This window comes from Grampus griseus (genome assembly GCF_964374135.1).
Source record: "Grampus griseus genome assembly, chromosome: 1".
Lineage (NCBI taxonomy): Eukaryota > Metazoa > Chordata > Mammalia > Artiodactyla > Delphinidae > Grampus > Grampus griseus.
This window is the reverse complement of record NC_139017.1, coordinates 80,102,792-80,120,076: the sequence shown is the minus strand read 5'-3', so window position 1 is coordinate 80,120,076 and position 17,285 is coordinate 80,102,792. Positions and strand designations below refer to the sequence as shown.

The following is a 17,285-nucleotide window of genomic DNA, read 5'->3' as shown; positions in this document are numbered from 1 at the left end:
TTATAGATTACAGAGAAAGGATGGAGTTTAAAATCAGCCAAGGGAAAGAAGCACATGGGATAAATTCCAGGAAGGTTCCAAATGTGGAGCTTTTGGTGTCCTCTTCTTTTAAAGTCAGGACATTACTCTCCCAGCATCAGTGTGTGACAGTATGTGTTGCCACCCACCTAAGCTCACATGAGCTTTGGCGTCCAGAGTTTTCAAGGCATGATTAATTGATTTCCCATGTAGTTGAACTCAGTCTCCATGTTGGCTCATACTTTGTGACCCAAAACCCTTACCCTGAGTGGTATTGTTGGATTTTTTTAGCATGGCCAGCCCCCACCCTAGGACTATTGGATGTGGCCAACCCCATCCTAAAATCTGGTGTGGCCAACACCCACCATAAACAAGGACACTTCTATGAAGTTTGACAGATTACCTCCCAGAAGCTGAGGACAAGTCCAGACTTCTCTTTGGGCAAGGCCAAATTCTTTACTACATAGAAAGATATAAGGCACTGATGAAAAGCAAGAGACATTTGCAAATGGAAGTTCAACATGATTATCTGTTGAAGATATCAAAGTTAAAAAAAAATCTTAAAAACACATAAGTAAAACAAAGATCATTCAGGTGAAAATAAACATCCAGAACATTTGATCCAGCTGGTGTAATTTAAAGTCTAGAAATTTGGGCACTAAAGCAAAATTTGAGGAGCTCCTTGAAAAGAGATCAAAATAAAAATTTGAGATATATAGGGGAAAAAACGAGAAAGAAAACTCATGGTGCTACTAAATGATTATTGTGGAAAGATGTTCTTAAGGAAGAATAAAGTGCATTTTTTGTAAATTGTGGGGATTACTGCATTCACTTATATTTTGAGACAGATTGGAGGATTTGATATAATTAATGGTTTATGTTTGTATAGAAAATTACAGTTTTGTTAAATACTTGTACTTACCTTGGATAAGTGTAGCCAAGTGTATTAGGAGAGTATTATTTGTTTTCCTATTTTTATTGAAGAAAGTACTGATGTTAGAGGTTTTTGAGTGATTTGTGCCAGGTTGCTGGGTGAGTTTGGAGCAGAGCTGGAACTGGAATCCTTGTCTCCTAACTTTTTGCTTAAGTACTTTTTTTCCCAACTACAAAATGATTCTTCTTGGATCTATTCTCTAGGCCTAGGCACAATGTTTTCTGTTGGTAAGGAGGGGGAGGGGGATTGGAAGGCAATTGGGTGGTACCTGCCTGTATTTACTTTGGTTATCTCATCTAAGACTATTCAGCACCTGTCTGCTGCTGCTGCCCTCATCTGCCTGAGTCTCCTGAACAGATCAGCCCAGGATTACCCTTGGATGCACACTGGGGCCAACCTTGGCTCCTCTGTGCCATACTTTTTTCATATCCAGTCTGTCTGCAGGCCCTATGGACTTTTTCTTGCTACCCGAATGACCTTGTTTGTCCCTGACTCTCTGGCTCTGCTGTGATTCCTCCTCTTTTCTCTGTTTTCCTCATCAGCCCCTTTTCACAGCAAGGTATCCAATTTTCTTTTTCTCTAAACATTTAACATTTTATTTTAAATACTAGGCTGTGAATTGATTTTTTTCTCTCTTGATATACAGTTCTGTGATTTTCAGCACATGTTCACATTTGTGTAACCACTGAAATAGGATATATAACAATGCTATAATCCAGAAAAACTGTCCTGTATTATTCTCTTATAGTTAACCTCTCCCTTTATCCATAACTTGTGTCATCCACTAATATAGTCATCATCCTTCTATTTTTGTCTTTTTGAGAATGTCAAGTAAAGTGTAACTTTTGAGACTCTCTCCTTTCACTGACATAATACCTTTGAAATGCATTCAAGTTGTGTTTACAAATAGTTTCTTTTTATTGCTGAGTAGTATTCCCATAGTGTGGCTATACCACAGTATAAACAGTGGTTTACTTAACCATTTACTTGCTGAAAGACATAAGGGTTGCTTCCAGTTTTTGCCTGTTATGAGTAAAGCTGCTATAAACATTTTTGTATAGGCTCCCCCCCCCAATTTTTGAAATTGTAAAATATGCATAACATAAAATTTACCATCTTAACTATTTTTACTTGTACAGTGCAATGGTATTAAATACATTTATATTGTTGTGCAACCGTCACCACTATCCATCTCCAGAACTCTTTTCATCTTGCTAAACTGAAACTCTGCACCCATTAAACAATAACTTCCTACTTTTTCTTTTCCCCCAGCCTCTTGCAACCACCATTCTACTTTCTGTCTCCATAATTTTGACTACCCTAAGAATCTCATATAATTGGAATCATATAGTATTTGTCTTTTTGTAACTGGCTTGTGTATAGGTTTTTGTGTGAACATAAGCCTTAATTTCTCTGGGATAAATGTCCAGGGCAATTGCAGGATTCTGTGATAGTTACGTTTAGTTTTTAAAGAAACTGCTAAACTTTTCCAAAGTAGCTGTACTGTTTTACAATCTCACCAGCAATGTTGTTAAGTCCAGAGTTTGAATTCATTTTCTAGAGAGGTAACTTTGGTGACCCCCTTAGAGTAGTCATCACTGGATGATTTGGAAAATAGTAACTACCACTCCTGTATTCATTCACGTGGATTGGGGGGGAGGTGGAGAAAAGATTCAGCGCTGGGTAGAAACTCAGTAGGTATCTACTGCAGTAGTGGTTTCCAAACCTGTATGCACACCAGAATCATCAAAGGAGCTCTTAATAATACAAATTCATGGGTCTCATACAGACCTGCTAAATTGGAATCTGTATTTTTAACAAGGGCTCAAGAGAATTTTAAGTGGTCATGCTCACATCAGTTGGAACATTGTGTTGTAAGATCGATGGAATTTCCAAAAGTTTAGAAGTGTATGATGTATATTTAACAAATAAAAAATTTCCCATCCTCTTATCTTTCCTGCTTCTCTCTCTTTGACCCTATGTTTATATTTTGTCCCCTCTTCACATCAGTTTATGAAATGCTCTTATTTATTTATTTACTTAAGCTTTATTTTTAATTGAAGTGTAGTTGATTTACAATGTTGTGTTAGTTTCCGGTTTACAGCAAAGTGATTCACTTATATATATTCTTCATATTGTTTTCCATTACGGTTTATTATAGGATATTGAATATAGTTCCCTGTGCTATACTGTAGGACCTTGTTGTTTATTATTTGGTCCCCTCTTGATACTTACTTCTATTTTTTATTTTGTCTCCCCCATCTAGTTTTTCACTGGTCTCTCTTTTCTCTCTCTCTCTCTCTTTTTTTTCCTCATGTGTCTACTAATAAGTTATTGATTGCTATTTTCTGTTTTTACTTGGTCCTTCAATTGTAACTTTCTAGGTTCCCTTTTTCTCCACTGTGTGAGGTGGTTGCTCTTCAGCATCTAGAGCTCATTTTCTTTCTCATACTAAGATATATTTATCCTCTTCTTCAGGCAGGTAGATCCAAGTCTCTCTCACGGATCATTCTTTTTTTTTTTTTTGGTGGTACACGGACCTCTCACTGCTGCGGCCTCTCCCGTTGCGGAGCACGGGCTCCGGACGCGCAGGCCTAGCGGCCATGGCTCACGGGCCCAGCCGCTCCGCGGCATGTGGGATCCTCCCGGACAGGGGCACGAACCCGTGTCCCCTGCATCGGCAGGCAGACCCCCAACCACTGCTCCACCAGGGAAGCCCATGGATCATTCTTATTAATGGCAGGAGCAGAAAACAACTATCAGGGTTTGGTGGAGGAAACTTTAAGTTTTATGTTTATTTTTCTCCTCTTCTTATAGGGAAGAAGAAGAACGTTTGAGAAATAAAATTCGAGCTGATCATGAGAAGGCCCTGGAAGAAGCAAAAGAAAAATTAAAAAAGTCAAGAGAGGAAATCCGAGCAGAAATACAGACAGAGAAGAATAAGGTAGTCCAAGAAATGAAGACAAAAGAGAAAAAGCCACTGCCAGCAGTTCCTATACCAAACCTTATAGGAACACATGGTGGAGACCCAGAAGATAATGACCTAAGAGAGAAAAGGGAAAAAATTAAAGAGGTAATAAGCTGAGATTTGTGATACGGGGTGTTATGGATATGGATATGTCTGTCTGTCTGTCTATCTATCTATCTATCTATCTATCTATCGGGCTGGCCAAAGGTTCCTTTGGTTTTTAAGTAAAAAAAAAAAAGACACATTTTTCATTTTCACCAAGAGCTTTATTGGACAATGTATTCACCATTTTATTCCACTACCTTCTGCCATTTTTCAGGCAACTTCATAATTCCATCTTCCCAAAGCTTTTTATCTTTTTGAGCAAAGAACTGTTCTAGGTGCCTTTTACAGTCTTACGGGGAATTGAAATTTTTTCCATTAAGAGAATTGTGTAAAGAGTTAAATACATGGAAATCGGAAGGTGCAATGTCTGGTGAATACGGCGGATCAATCAGAACTTCCCAGCCAAGCTGTAACAGTTTTTGCCTGGTCATCAAAGAAGCATGTGGTCTTGGGTTATCCTGATTGAAGACTATGCATTTTCTGTTGACTAATTCTGGATGCTTTTCGTCGAGTGCTGCTTTCAGTTGGTCAAATTGGGAGCAGTACTTGTTGGAATTAATCGTTTGGTTTTCTGGAGGGAGCTCATAATAGAGGACTCTCTTTGAACCCCACCATATACACAACATCACATTCTTTGGATGAAGCCCGGCCTTTGGTGTGGTTGGTGGTGGTTCATTTTGCTTGTCCCGTGATCTCTTCCATTCCACGTTACTGTACAGTATCCACTTTTCATCGCCCATCACAATTAGTTTTCAAAACAGAACATTTTCATTATGTTTAAGTAGAGAATTACTATGCGGAAATATGGTCAAGAAGTTTTATTTTTGCTTAACTTATGTGGAACCCAGACATCAAAGTGATGAACATGACCAAGCTGGTGCAAATGATTTTCAGTGCCTGATTTGGGTATTTTGAGTATGTCGGCTGTCTCCTGTGTGGTATAACATTGATTGTTCTCAGTGTCTCGATTTGATTGCCATTAACTTCAAATGGTCTACCTGACCATGGAGCATCATTCAGCGAGAAATCTCCATGAAACTTCACAAACCACTTTGGACATGTTTGATCAGTCACAGCACCTTCTCCATACACTGCACAAATCTTTTTTTGCGTTTCAGTTGCGTTTTTACTTTTCCTGAAATAACAAAGCATGATATGCCCCAAATGTTGCTTTATTTCTTCCATCTTCAATATTAAAATGGCTGCACGAAAATTCACCAGTTTTGGTTTGTTTTTTTAATGCACACTGATATGAGGTCTGTCACAATACTATCTAATAAAATTGTTTGGAATGAAGTTAAAGACAACTAAGCGCTACTAGAGCCATCTTACAGAAAAAACTGAATGAATCTTTCGGCCACCCAACCCAATATCTATCTGTATTTGTACCATCTATGGTGTCATACTTTGATCTTGTTTGTTTTGAGGTCAAAATTGTAGTTCAGTTTGCAAGTTGGCAGTAAGAGCTAAAACTCTCTTAATATCGATTATAATTATAGAATACTTAAAATTTTTGATATAATGTTGTTTGGATAGTTACATTACTCACCCTGTGTTCAGAGATCTTTTGATGTTCAGTATTTTATAAATAATGTAGAGTATATCCATAACAATTTATCATTTAATAAGAAATTTCTTAAGTGTTTAGTTACTCGGAACTCTGCTAGATATTATGTAAATCTTCTCATAAACATGTTTCTGAAGAGTTAGCATTATGTCTGCCATCTTTCAAGGAACCCGTTGTGATACCACTTAACTATACTGCAGATTAAGAACACATCCTTCCAAAGAGTCTCAATGGATTGAAGAGTAGGGAAGGATTGATTTCAACTTTTTTGAAATTTCTTTTGGTCTCAGAAGTCTGTCAATTTGTTATTCTAGGAGTTATTTGGAGATAAAGAGAGTACCAGAGGGAGAGGAAATCTGGTGAATATTTTAGTAGAACTTTGTTAATTAGAACTCCTAATTCTGGGTGGAGTTTGTAGTTGTACTGCTTATGAAGAAAAAGACTTCGTTAGAGTGTAATAGCATCAACAATATTTCAAATCTATTGTTCATCATAAAATAAGACAATAAGTTTAGTTCAAATAGATATCTATTTGGATATATTCTAGTAATGGATATGGAAGATTTGCAGGTATTTTAAGCGTGGCCTTATGAATTGGTATAAAATATGCCCTCTGATTTTACCTCACCTTTGGATTCTGTGTTTTATACTCAGGCTGCTTGAGGCACTTTCTTTGGACAGTGTTGAGGACTTTGATACATTTCTTTTCAGATGCCTGACCCTTTTTTTTAGATGTCATTAGAATTTATTGAAATACTGTCTGATGTACATAATAATTCAGATAGGTAACTGTGTGTTGAGAGGACCCAAGACCACCCACAGGCTCAGTGATTCACTGGGAGTACTCACAGAACTTAGCAAAACTGTTGCATTCATGGTTTTGGTGTATTCAGCTGAAAATGTACAGATTAAAATCAATAGAAAAGGCACATAGGACGAAGTCCAGTAGAGACCAGGTACAAACTCCTAGTTGTCCTCTCCCAGTGGAAGGATACGGACAGCGCTTAATTCTTCCAGAAATGATTTGTGGCAATGTGCACAATGTATTGCCAGCCAGGGAAGTTCACCCCAGCCTTGGTGTCCAGATAGTTTATCAAGAGTTCATTATGTAGGGTTGGCTAATCTTAGTTCTTCAGCCCCTCCAGAGGTCATGCTGATACCGTGTGGTTCAAGGTCCCCACTGTAAATCACGTTTTAGCATAAACTATCTGACATGGCCCAAGACTTCAGGTAAACAAAGATACTCTTAACAGGCAGGATAATAAAGGTTTAGAGGTTATTTTCCAGGAGCCTGGTACAGGCCAGACCTTTATTTGAGGATGTGCAGGGTTTGGACAACCCAGACCTGCTAAGTGAATTCTCTAGAGCATACAATATTATCCAGGGTTCTTGTAAATTAACATAAAACATATTAAGAATCCCTGTGTAGGCTCCTGTTAAACATTATGGTAACTGACTTAGTAAGCAGAGAAAGTTGGGATCTAAGCCTGCAGGGGAAGAAGCTAACAAGAGGCAAGGTGATGTGAATACCTGCAGAATATCTGAAAGTATCAAGAATTAGAAACACCATTTACCTCTGAAGGCAGGGGTATAAAACAGAGCTGGAAAAGGATTATTTGAAAGTTTTTAAAGGAGCTCTTAACCCTTAGATCCCTAGTTCTCTAGCCTAAGCATCCTAGTTGCTGTCCTCCCTTCCCCAAAAGAAGACCAAAAGTTTACTTTTGGATGGATGAATTAGGGAAGATCTAGATTTTGGGAATACCAAGTATGGCTGAGGGGAAAGGGCAGAGGTCATTCTAAAAAGTGAAGCGGCCATAAAAAGAAAAACGAAATTGAGTTATTTGTAGTGAGGTGGATGGACCTAGAATCTGACATACAAAGTGAAGTAAGTCAGAAAGAGAAAAACAAATATCGTGTGCTAACACATATATATAGAATCTAACAACAACAACAACAAAAGTGGTCATGAAGAGCCTAGAGGCAAGATGGGAGTAAAGACACAGACCTACTAGAGAATGGACTTGAGGTTACAGGGAAGGGGAAGGGTAAGCTGGGACAAAGTGAGAGAGTGGCATGGACATATATACACTACCAAATGTAAAATAGGTAGCTAGTGGGAAGCAGCCGCATAGCACAGGGAGATCAGCTCGGTGCTTTATGACCACCTAGAGGGGTGGGATAGGGAGGGTGGGAGGGAGACGCAAGAGGGAAGAGATATGGGGACATATGTATATGTATAACTGATTCACTTTGTTATAAAGCAGAAACTAACACACCATTGTAAAGCAATTATACTCCAATAAAGATGTTTTAAAAAAAAAAAAGTGAAGCGAGTAGTGGGGATGGAGGGAATTAAGTGAAAAATGGATTCTGAATATTGAGACAGCTTTATCCTGCTCAACTCTTTGAATTCTGGCAGCCAGGTGTATTTTCAATTAGCAGGAAAATGAAGGACTTCTGTCTGGAGAGACTTGACTGGCCCAAGAGGAAAGACCTAGTCTATTTCTCAGTGAAACACCCCTGGGTTTCATCTGAGCTCCCTAAGATGAGGCTCAGTCAATAAGTCTTGCCTCTTCACTGACAGCCTTTGATTGTCTTGTAAGTGCTTCACTGATATGTGAAGAGCAAACCACGGATCACCAGACATGTAAGGAAAGTTTCTCACATGAGACAAATGGAAGAAAGGAATTTAGAGGATACAGAAACCATACAGGGAGCAGAATACATATATCAAAAAAGAATATCTTTAGGATGCCAAAAAAATTAAATTCATGAAATGAGAATAAGTTATAAAAAGGAACATTTACAGAATAAGGAAGAGTTCTTGGAAATTAAAGATATTGATACATTAAAAAATTCAGTAGAAGAGTTGGAAGATAAAATTGAGCAAATCTCTTGGAAGGACAAAAGATTAAGAAAACAAGAAAAATGATAAGATCAATCTGGAACATCTAACAAGTGATTAATTAGGAGTTTTGGAAAAAGAACAGGGAAAATAGAGGGGAAGAAGTCAAAGAAACAATTCAAAGGCTCCTACTGAAATTTTAGAAAAAGAGGCATATAAAACAGATCCTAAAAGTTTACAGAGAAAAAAATAGTTTCACCCAAAAGATTTGGATTGTACATAATGGCACATTAGATTCCTCAACAATAATATTAGAAAGTGGAAGAGAATGGAGCTAAGGCTTAGGAAGAGTTATATATTCAGCCAAATTATGAATCAAATCTGAGGGTAAAGATATTTTTAGATGTTTTCTCAGATTGCTACTGCAAAATATGCTTCAGCATAAAAATAGGAAGATAAACGATTTTGGAAACAGGATCTGTCACTAGAGAGAGAAAGGAAGGTCAGTCTCAGGACTGTGAAAAAGGGGATCAGATGATGGCTGTGCTTCAGGTTGAGAGAATGGAAGTCCAGGTTAGAGTTAGGAGGATAGAGAGCCTCAGGAAGGATTTATCAGAGAATAAAATGGAACTGATGGTTTATCTGATGTGTTTAATTATATTGAGACAAATTTTGAAACTCAAGTATAATTTGGAAGTAAATTAATAATTGTTACATTTAAAACTACATCAACAAAAATACCCACCAAACTTCAGACCAGTAGTTAACATCAGGGAAAACAAAAGTTGAACAAAATAATGTAGTAATTGTAAGAAAAACATGTTGTTAACTACATTGGAAGGATGTGAGTCAGGGAATATATGTGGGGAAGTTTATGTGGAGGTGAGCTGATAGTGTATACGAAAGCTAAATTATCTTAACTATAGGGGAATATAGTAAATAGCTAAAACTTTTTTTAAAATCAAGAAATAGCACTAAAAAATGTACTTAGAAATACAGTGGTAAATAGAAAAGCAGGTCAAAGAGTTTAAGTAATTGGCTCAGGAAAGTGGAAGGAAAGGAAAGTGGGGAAGATAGGACAGGCTATTAGATTTTTTAAAAATTCAACTTTACCGAGACATAATTTATGTACAATAAAATGTATTTATTTTAAGAGTATAGCTTGGTGAGTTTTGGCAGATGTATATACTTGAGTAACAACAGTGGCGATCAAGCTGTGAATAGGTCCATAATCTCAGAATGGTTTATTTGTGCCCCTCTTCAGTCTACCCCATTCCTTGGCCCCAGGCAACTGCTGGTCCGCTTTTTTTTTTTTTTTTTTTTTTTTTTTTTTTTTTTTTTGCGGTACGCGGGCCTCTCACTGCTGTGGCCTCTCCCGCTGCAGAGCACAGGCTCCAGACGCGCAGGCCCAGCGGCCGCGGCTCACGGGCCCAGCCGCTCCGCAGCATGTGGGACTCTCCCGGACCGGGGCACGAACTCATGTCCCCCGCACCGGCAGGCGGACTCTCAGCCACTGCGCCACCAGGGAAGCCCGCTGGTCCGCTTTTAATCATTATAGATTAGATTTGTCTTTTCTAGAGTTTCAGTGAAATGGCGTCATAAGGTATGTGATATTTTGTTTCTGGGCTTTGGCTCAGCATGTTTTCGAGATTCATCTATGTATATTACAATAAAGGTAATTTTTTTTTCTTCGTAGTATTCCATTGTATGGCTATACGATGATTTGTTTTATTCATTCACCTGTTGAACATTTGTTCAACCTTTGGTCCAGTTTTTGGCTATTATGAATAAAGTTGCTATGTACATTTGTGTACAAGTCTTTTTGTGGGCATATGTTTGTTTTAGTTTGACATTTCAGTCTGTGATCTGTTGTGAGTTATTTTTTTGTTGTTTATTGTGTGAAGTAAAGGTTGTGCTTCATTTTCTCCCCATAGGGCTTTTTAGTGTTCCAGAATTATTTGTTGAAAAGATTATCCTTTCTTGATTGAATTACCTTGGCACTTTTGTTCAAAATCAATTGATAAAATCAACAGATGTTGAGTCTCTTTCTGGACTCATATCTGTTTCATTAATCTATATTCCTGTCCTTAATGAGAGTACGACACTGTGTTGATTGACTTTTATAGTTAAGTTTTGAAATCAGTTAAGTCCTCCAACTTTGTTCTTTTAAAAATAGTTTTGGCCATTCTAAGTCCTTTGACTTTATTGAATTAGCTTTTCTGTGAAAATAAAAGGTTGCTGGGATTTTGATTGGAATTTCATTGAATCTGTAGATGATTTGGGAAGAATTGTCATCTTAACAGTATTGACTTTTTCATTCCCTGAGCATATCTGTCCACTTATTTAGGTTTTCTTTAATTTACCTCAGCAGTGTTTTGTAGTTCTTAGTGTATAATTCTTGCATATGTTCTATTTCATGTTTTTTGATGCTAGTATAAATGGAATTGTTTTTGAATTTCCATTTCTGTTCATTACTAGCATATAGAAATATAATTTATTTTAGTTTGCTGAACTTGTATCTTATTTACTGAAGTCATCTTCTAGTTTTAGTGGCTTTTTATTTTAAGATTGCTTAGAATTTCCTTTGTACATAGTCATGTCATCTGTGAATAGAGGTACTTTTCCTTTCTCCTTTTTGATTTTTATGCCTATTACTTCTTCTTATTATTGCCATGGCTAGGACTTTCAGTACATTGTTGAAAAGAAGTGATGAGAATAGATGTACTTGATTTGTTCTCAACTTTAGGAGTAGGGTCTTTTACCATTAAGTATGATGTTAGCTGTAGTTTTTTTTTGAAGATGCCCTTAATTAAGTTGAGGATGTTGCCTTGTAGTTGTGGTTTACTGAAAGTTTTTTTCATGAATTGGTGTTGAATTTTGTCAAATGTTTTCTCTACATCTAAAAAGATGATTGTATGATTTTTTTCTTTTTATTCCGTTAACATGGTGAATTATAGTGATGTGTTTTTGAATGTTAAATTAGACTTATATTCCTGGGTTAAACTGCACTTGGTCATTGTGTAGTATCCTCTTTATATATTGTCACTTTTTGTTAAGGAATTGTTAAGGAATTTTGCATCTGTGCTTTTGAGATATGTTGTTTTTTAATTCCCTTGTAATGTCTTTGCCTAGTTTTGGTGTCTGAGGAATGCTGGCTGCAAAAAACAAGTTGATAAATGTTTTAATGAATATTATGTTTGATATACCACAGGCTACTATTACATAATTCAACTAATATATAATTAAATACTCTGCTGTTGTGTAGCTTAGTACTCCCTGGCTTGTAAGAAACTCAGTTCAAACTAATTGATATAAAAATATTTTTTAGCTTAGGGGCTCTGAACTAGAGCTTCAAGTTTGGCTGAATCCAAGTGTGTAGATGTTATTGTCAATAATATGCATGTCTCTTTCTGTTTTCTATTTTTATTTAGTTTCTACATGTTGGGAGAGAGACCCCATCAGCTCCAGGATTATATATTACATAGATCTTGAGATTGCAAAATGAGAGTCCCTCTGTCTGCTGGTGTCTATAACAATATGTATGAAAGGACTTGACTGCCTTTACTTGAGTCACATGTACTCAATCACTTTGTGTAGGTCAGGGGTTGGCAAACTACAACCTGCTGGCCAAATTCTGATTGCTGCCTATTTTTTAAAAATACAGTTTAATTGGAACCCAGTCATGCTCATTTGTTTATGTATTGTCTAGGGCTGCTTTTATTTTTTTAAAATACAGTTTAATTAGAACTCAGTCATGCCCATTTGTTTATGTACTGTCTAGGGCTGCTTTTATGCTGCAATAGCCAAGTTTAGTAGTTGCTATACATGCTTATGGACTGCAAAGCCTAAAATATTTACTTTATAGGAAGAGTTTGCTGATCTTTGGTCTAAAGGTTATGGATACTCTAGCTAGGCTGTGTTAATTGGTTGTGGAATCAGAGCTGCTTTTTGACAGCTTTGTCATCATCACAGTGAGGGAAGGAGAGCTGTTTCCAAAAGGATTGGCAGTTCCTAAAAGGAAAGAATGCCAAATAGACACCTTTCTCCCCAATAAAAACAGTTTTTCTATTACAACTCATTTTTTGTTCTGTTGTATAGACTTAAGGTAAACATGATTATGTGTGTTTTCCCACTGATACAGGTGTTAATAGAATAATATACTAAAGTAGGAGATACAGGAGAATGTGTAAGGATATAGTAATAGAATCTCTAAATTATGTGAAATATAAAGATAACAGTCTGTGAAAAATATAAATTGATGGGTTATAATTTTTCCTTTCTCAGATGATGAAACATGCATGGGATAATTACAGGATATATGGATGGGGACATAATGAATTGAGACCAATTGCAAGGAAAGGACACTCCACTAATATATTTGGTAAGTTTACTTTTTTTTTAAATTTAATTTTATTTATTTTTTTATACAGCAGGTTCTCATTAGTTACCCATTTTATACACATCAGTGTATATATGTCAATCCCAATCTCCCAATTCATCACACCACCACCCCGCCCCCGCCACTTTCCCCACTTGGTGTCCATATGTTTGTTCTCTACATCTGTGTCTCCATTGCTGCCCTGCAAACCGGTTCATCTGTACCATTTTTCTAGGTTCCATATACATGCATTAGTATACGGTATTTGTTTTTCTCTTTCTGACTTACTTCACTCTGTATGACAGTTTCTAGATCTATCCACGTCTCTACAAATGACCCAATTTCATTCCTTTTTATGCCTGAGTAATATTCCATTCTATATATATGCCACATCTTCTTTATCCATTCGTCTGTCAGTGGGCATTTAGGTTGCTTCCATGTACTAGCTGTTGTAAATAGTGCTGCAATGAACATTGGGGTGCACATGTCTTTTTGAATTATGGTTTTCTCTGGGTATATGCCCAGTAGTGGGATTGCTGGGTCATATGGTAATTCTGTTTTTAGTTTTTTAAGGAACCTCCATACTGTTCTCCATAGTGGCTGTATCAATTTATATTCCCACCAACAGTGCAAGAGGGCTCCCTTTTCTCCACACCCTCTCCAGCATTTGTTGTTTGTAGATTTTCTGATGATGCCCATTCTAACTGGTGTGAGGTGATACCTCATTGTAGGTTTGATTTGCATTTCTCTAATAATTAGTGATGTTGAGCAGCTTTTCATGTGCTTCTTGGCCATCTGTATGCCTTCTTTGGAGAAATGTCTATTTAGGTCTTCTGCCTATTTTTGAATTGGGTTGTTTGTCTTTTCAATAGTGAGCTGCATGAGCTGTTTGTGTATTTTGGAGATTAATCCTTTGTCCATTGATTCGTTTGCAAATATTTTCTCCCATTCTGAGGGTTGTCTTTTCATCTTGTTTGTAGTTTCCTTTGTGGTGCAAAAGCTTTTAAGTTTCATTAGGTCCCATTTATTTATTTTTGTTTTTATTTCCATTATTCTAGGAGGTGGATCAAAAAAGATCTTGCTGTGATTTATGTCAAAGAGTGTTCTTCCTATGTTTTCCTCTAAGAGTTTTATAGTGTCTGGTCTTACATTTAGGTCTCTAATCCATTTTGAGTTTATTTTTGTGTATGGTGTTAGGGCGTGTTCTAATGTCATTCTTTTGCATGTAGCTGTCCCGTTCTCCCAGCACCACGTATTGAAAAGGCTGTCTTTTCTCCATTGTATATCCTTGCCTCCTTTGTCATAGATTAGTTGACCATAGGTGCGTGGGTTTATCTCTGAGCTTTCTATCCTGTTCCATTGATCTATATTTCTGTTTTTGTGCCAGTACCATATTGTCTTGATTACTGTAGCTTTGTAGTATAGTCTGAAGTCTGGAAGCCTGTTTCCTCCAACTCTATTTTCTTCCCTCAAGACTGCTTTGGCTATTCGGGGTCTTTTGTGTCTCCATACAAATTTTAAGATTTTTTTGTTCTAGTTCTATAAAAAAATGCTATTGGTAATTTGATAGGGATTGAATTGAATCTGTAGATTGCTTTGGGTAGTGTAGTCATTTTCACAATGTTGATTCTTCCAATCCAAGAATATGGTATATCTCTGCATCTGTTTGTTTCATCTTTAATTTCTTTCATCAGTGTCTTATAGTCTTCTGCATACAGGTCTTTTGTCTCCCTAGGTAGGTTTACTCCTAGGTATTTTATTCCTTTTGTTGTAATTGTAAATGGGAGTGTTTCCTTAATTTCTCTTTCAGATTTTTCATCATTAGTGTATAGGAATGCAAGAGATTTCTGTGCATTAATTTTGTATCCTGCAACTTTACCAAATTCATTGATTAGCTCTAGTAGTTTTCTGGTGGCATCCTTAGGATTCTCTGCAAACAGTGACAGTTTTGCTGCTTTTCCAATTTGTCATGTCATCTGCAAACAGTGACAGTTTTACTTCTTCTTTTCCAATTGTATTCCTTTTATTTCTTTTTCTTCTCTGATTGCTGTGGCTAGGACTTTGAAAACTATGTTGAATAATAGTGGTGAGAGAGGACATCTTTGTCCTGTTCCTGATCTTAGAGGAAATGCTTTCAGTTTTTCACCATTGAGAATGATATTTGCTGTGGTTTTGTCATACATGGCCTTTATTATGTTGAGATAGGTTCCCTCTATGCTCAGTTTCTGGAGAGTTTTTATCATAAATGGGTGTTGAATTTTGTCAGAAGCTTTTTCTGCATCTATTGAGATGATCATATAGTTTTTCTGCTTCAGTTTGTTAATATGGTGTATCACATTGATTGATTTGCATACATTGAAGAATCCTTGCATTCCTGGGATAAACCCCACTTGATCATGGTGTATGATCCTTTTAATGTGTTGTTGGATTCTGTTTACTAGTGTTTTGTCGAGGATTTTTGCATCTATGTTCATCAGTGATATTGGTCTGTAATTTTCTTTTTTTTTTTTTTTAGCATCTTTGTCTGGTTTTGGTATCAGGGTGATGGTGGCCTCATAGAATGAGTTTGGGAGTGTTCCTCCCTCTGCTATTTTTTGGAAAAGTTTGAGGAGGATGGGTGTTCCCTCGTCTATAAATGTTTGATAGAATTCACCTGTGAAGCCATGTGGTCCTGGACTTTTGTTTGTTGGAAGATTTTTAATCACAGTTTGAATTTCATTACTTGTTATTGGTCTGTTCATATTTTCTGTTTCTTCCTGGTTCAGTCTTGGAAGGTTATACCTTTCTAAGAATTTGTCCTTTTCTTCCAGGTTGTTCATTTTATTGGCATACAGTTGCTTGTAGTAGTCTCTTAGGATGCTTTGTATTTCTGCGGTGTCTGTTGTAACTTCTCCTTTTTCATTTCTAATTTTATTGATTTGAGTCCTCTCCCTCTTTTTCTTGATGAGTCTGGCTAATGGTTTATCAATTTTGTTTGTCTTCTCAAAGAACCAGCTTTTAGTTTTATTGATCTTTGCTCTTGTTTTCTTTGTTTCTATTTCATTTATTTCTGCTCTGATCTTTATGGTTTCTTTCCTTCTGCTAACTTTGGGTTTTGTTTGTTCTTCTTTCTCTCGTTCCTTTAGGTATAAGCTTAGATTGTTTATTTGAGATTTTTCTTCTTTCTTGAGGTAGGCTTGTATTGCTATAAACTTCCCTCTTAGAACAGGTTTTGCTGCATCCCATAGGTTTTGGATCATCGTGTTTTCATTGTCATTTGTCTCTAGGTATTTTTTGATTTCCTCTTTGATTTTTTCAGTGATCTGTTGGTTATTTAGTAACGTATTGTTTAACCTCCAGGTGTTTGTGTTTTTTATGTTTTTTTCCCTGTAATTGATTTCTAATCTCATAGCATTGTGTTCAGAAAAGATGCTTGATATGATTTGAATTTTCTTAAATTTACTGAGCCTTGATTTGTGACCCAAGATGTGATCTATCCTGGAGAAGGTTCCATGTGCACTTGAGAAGAAAGTGTTATCTGCTGTTTTTGGATGGAATGTCCTATAAATATCAATTAAATCTATCTAGTCTATTGTGTAATTTAAAGCTTGTGTTTCCTTATTAATTTTCTGTTTGGATGATGTGTCCATTGGTGTAAGTGAGGTTTTAAAGTCCCCCACTACTGTGTTACTGTCGATTTCCTCTTTTATAGCTGTTAGCAGTTGCCTTAGGTATTGAAGTGCTCCTATGTTGGATGCATATATATTTATAATTCTTGTATCTTGTTCTTGGATTGATCCTTGATCATTATGTAGTGTCCTTCCTTGTCTCTTGTAACATTCTTTATTTTAAAGTCTATTTTATCTGATATGAGTATTGCTACTCCAGCTTTCTTTTGATTTCCATTTGCATGGAATATCTTTTTCCATCCCCTCACTTTTAGTCTGTATGTGTCCCTAGGTCTCTTGTAGACAGTATATATATGGGTCTTGTTTTTGTATCCATTCAGCGAGTCTGTGTCTTTTGGCTGGAGCACTTAATCCATTGACGTTTAGGGTAATTATCGATATGTGTGTTCCTCTTACCATTTTCTTATTTGTTTTGGGTTTGTTATTGTAGGTCTTTCCTTCTCTTGTGTTTCCTGCCTAGAGAAGTTCCTTTAGCATTTGTTGTATAGCTGGTTTGGTGGTGCTGAATTCAGTTAGCTTTTGCTTGTCTGTAAAGCTTTTGATTTCTCCATCGAATCTGAATGAGATCCTTGCCGGGTAGAGTCATCTTGGTTGTAGGTTCTTCCTCTTCATTACTTTAAATATGTCCTGCCACTCCCTTCTGGCTTGTAGAGTTTCTGCCGAGAAATCAGCTGTTGACCTTATTGGGGTTCCCTTGTATGTTATTTTTTCTTTTTCCCTTGCTGCTTTCAATAATTTCCATTATCTTTAATTTTTGTCAGTTTGATTACTATGTGTCACGGCATGTTTCTCCTTGGGTTTA

The 17,285-nt window shown here is 36.7% G+C and overlaps 1 protein-coding gene across 2 annotated transcripts in view; it reads left to right on the top strand.

Moving 5' to 3' along the window:
- MAN1A2 (mannosidase alpha class 1A member 2) overlaps positions 1–17,285 on the top strand; it is a 162,477-nt gene that overhangs the window by 46,310 nt on the left and 98,882 nt on the right. For both annotated transcript variants that reach the window (XM_082663946.1, XM_082663947.1), the window contains exons 2-3: positions 3,770–4,025; positions 12,722–12,818. In XM_082663946.1, coding sequence (XP_082520072.1) covers positions 3,770–4,025; positions 12,722–12,818 — 353 coding nt within the window. The remainder of the gene's footprint in view (positions 1–3,769; positions 4,026–12,721; positions 12,819–17,285) is intronic.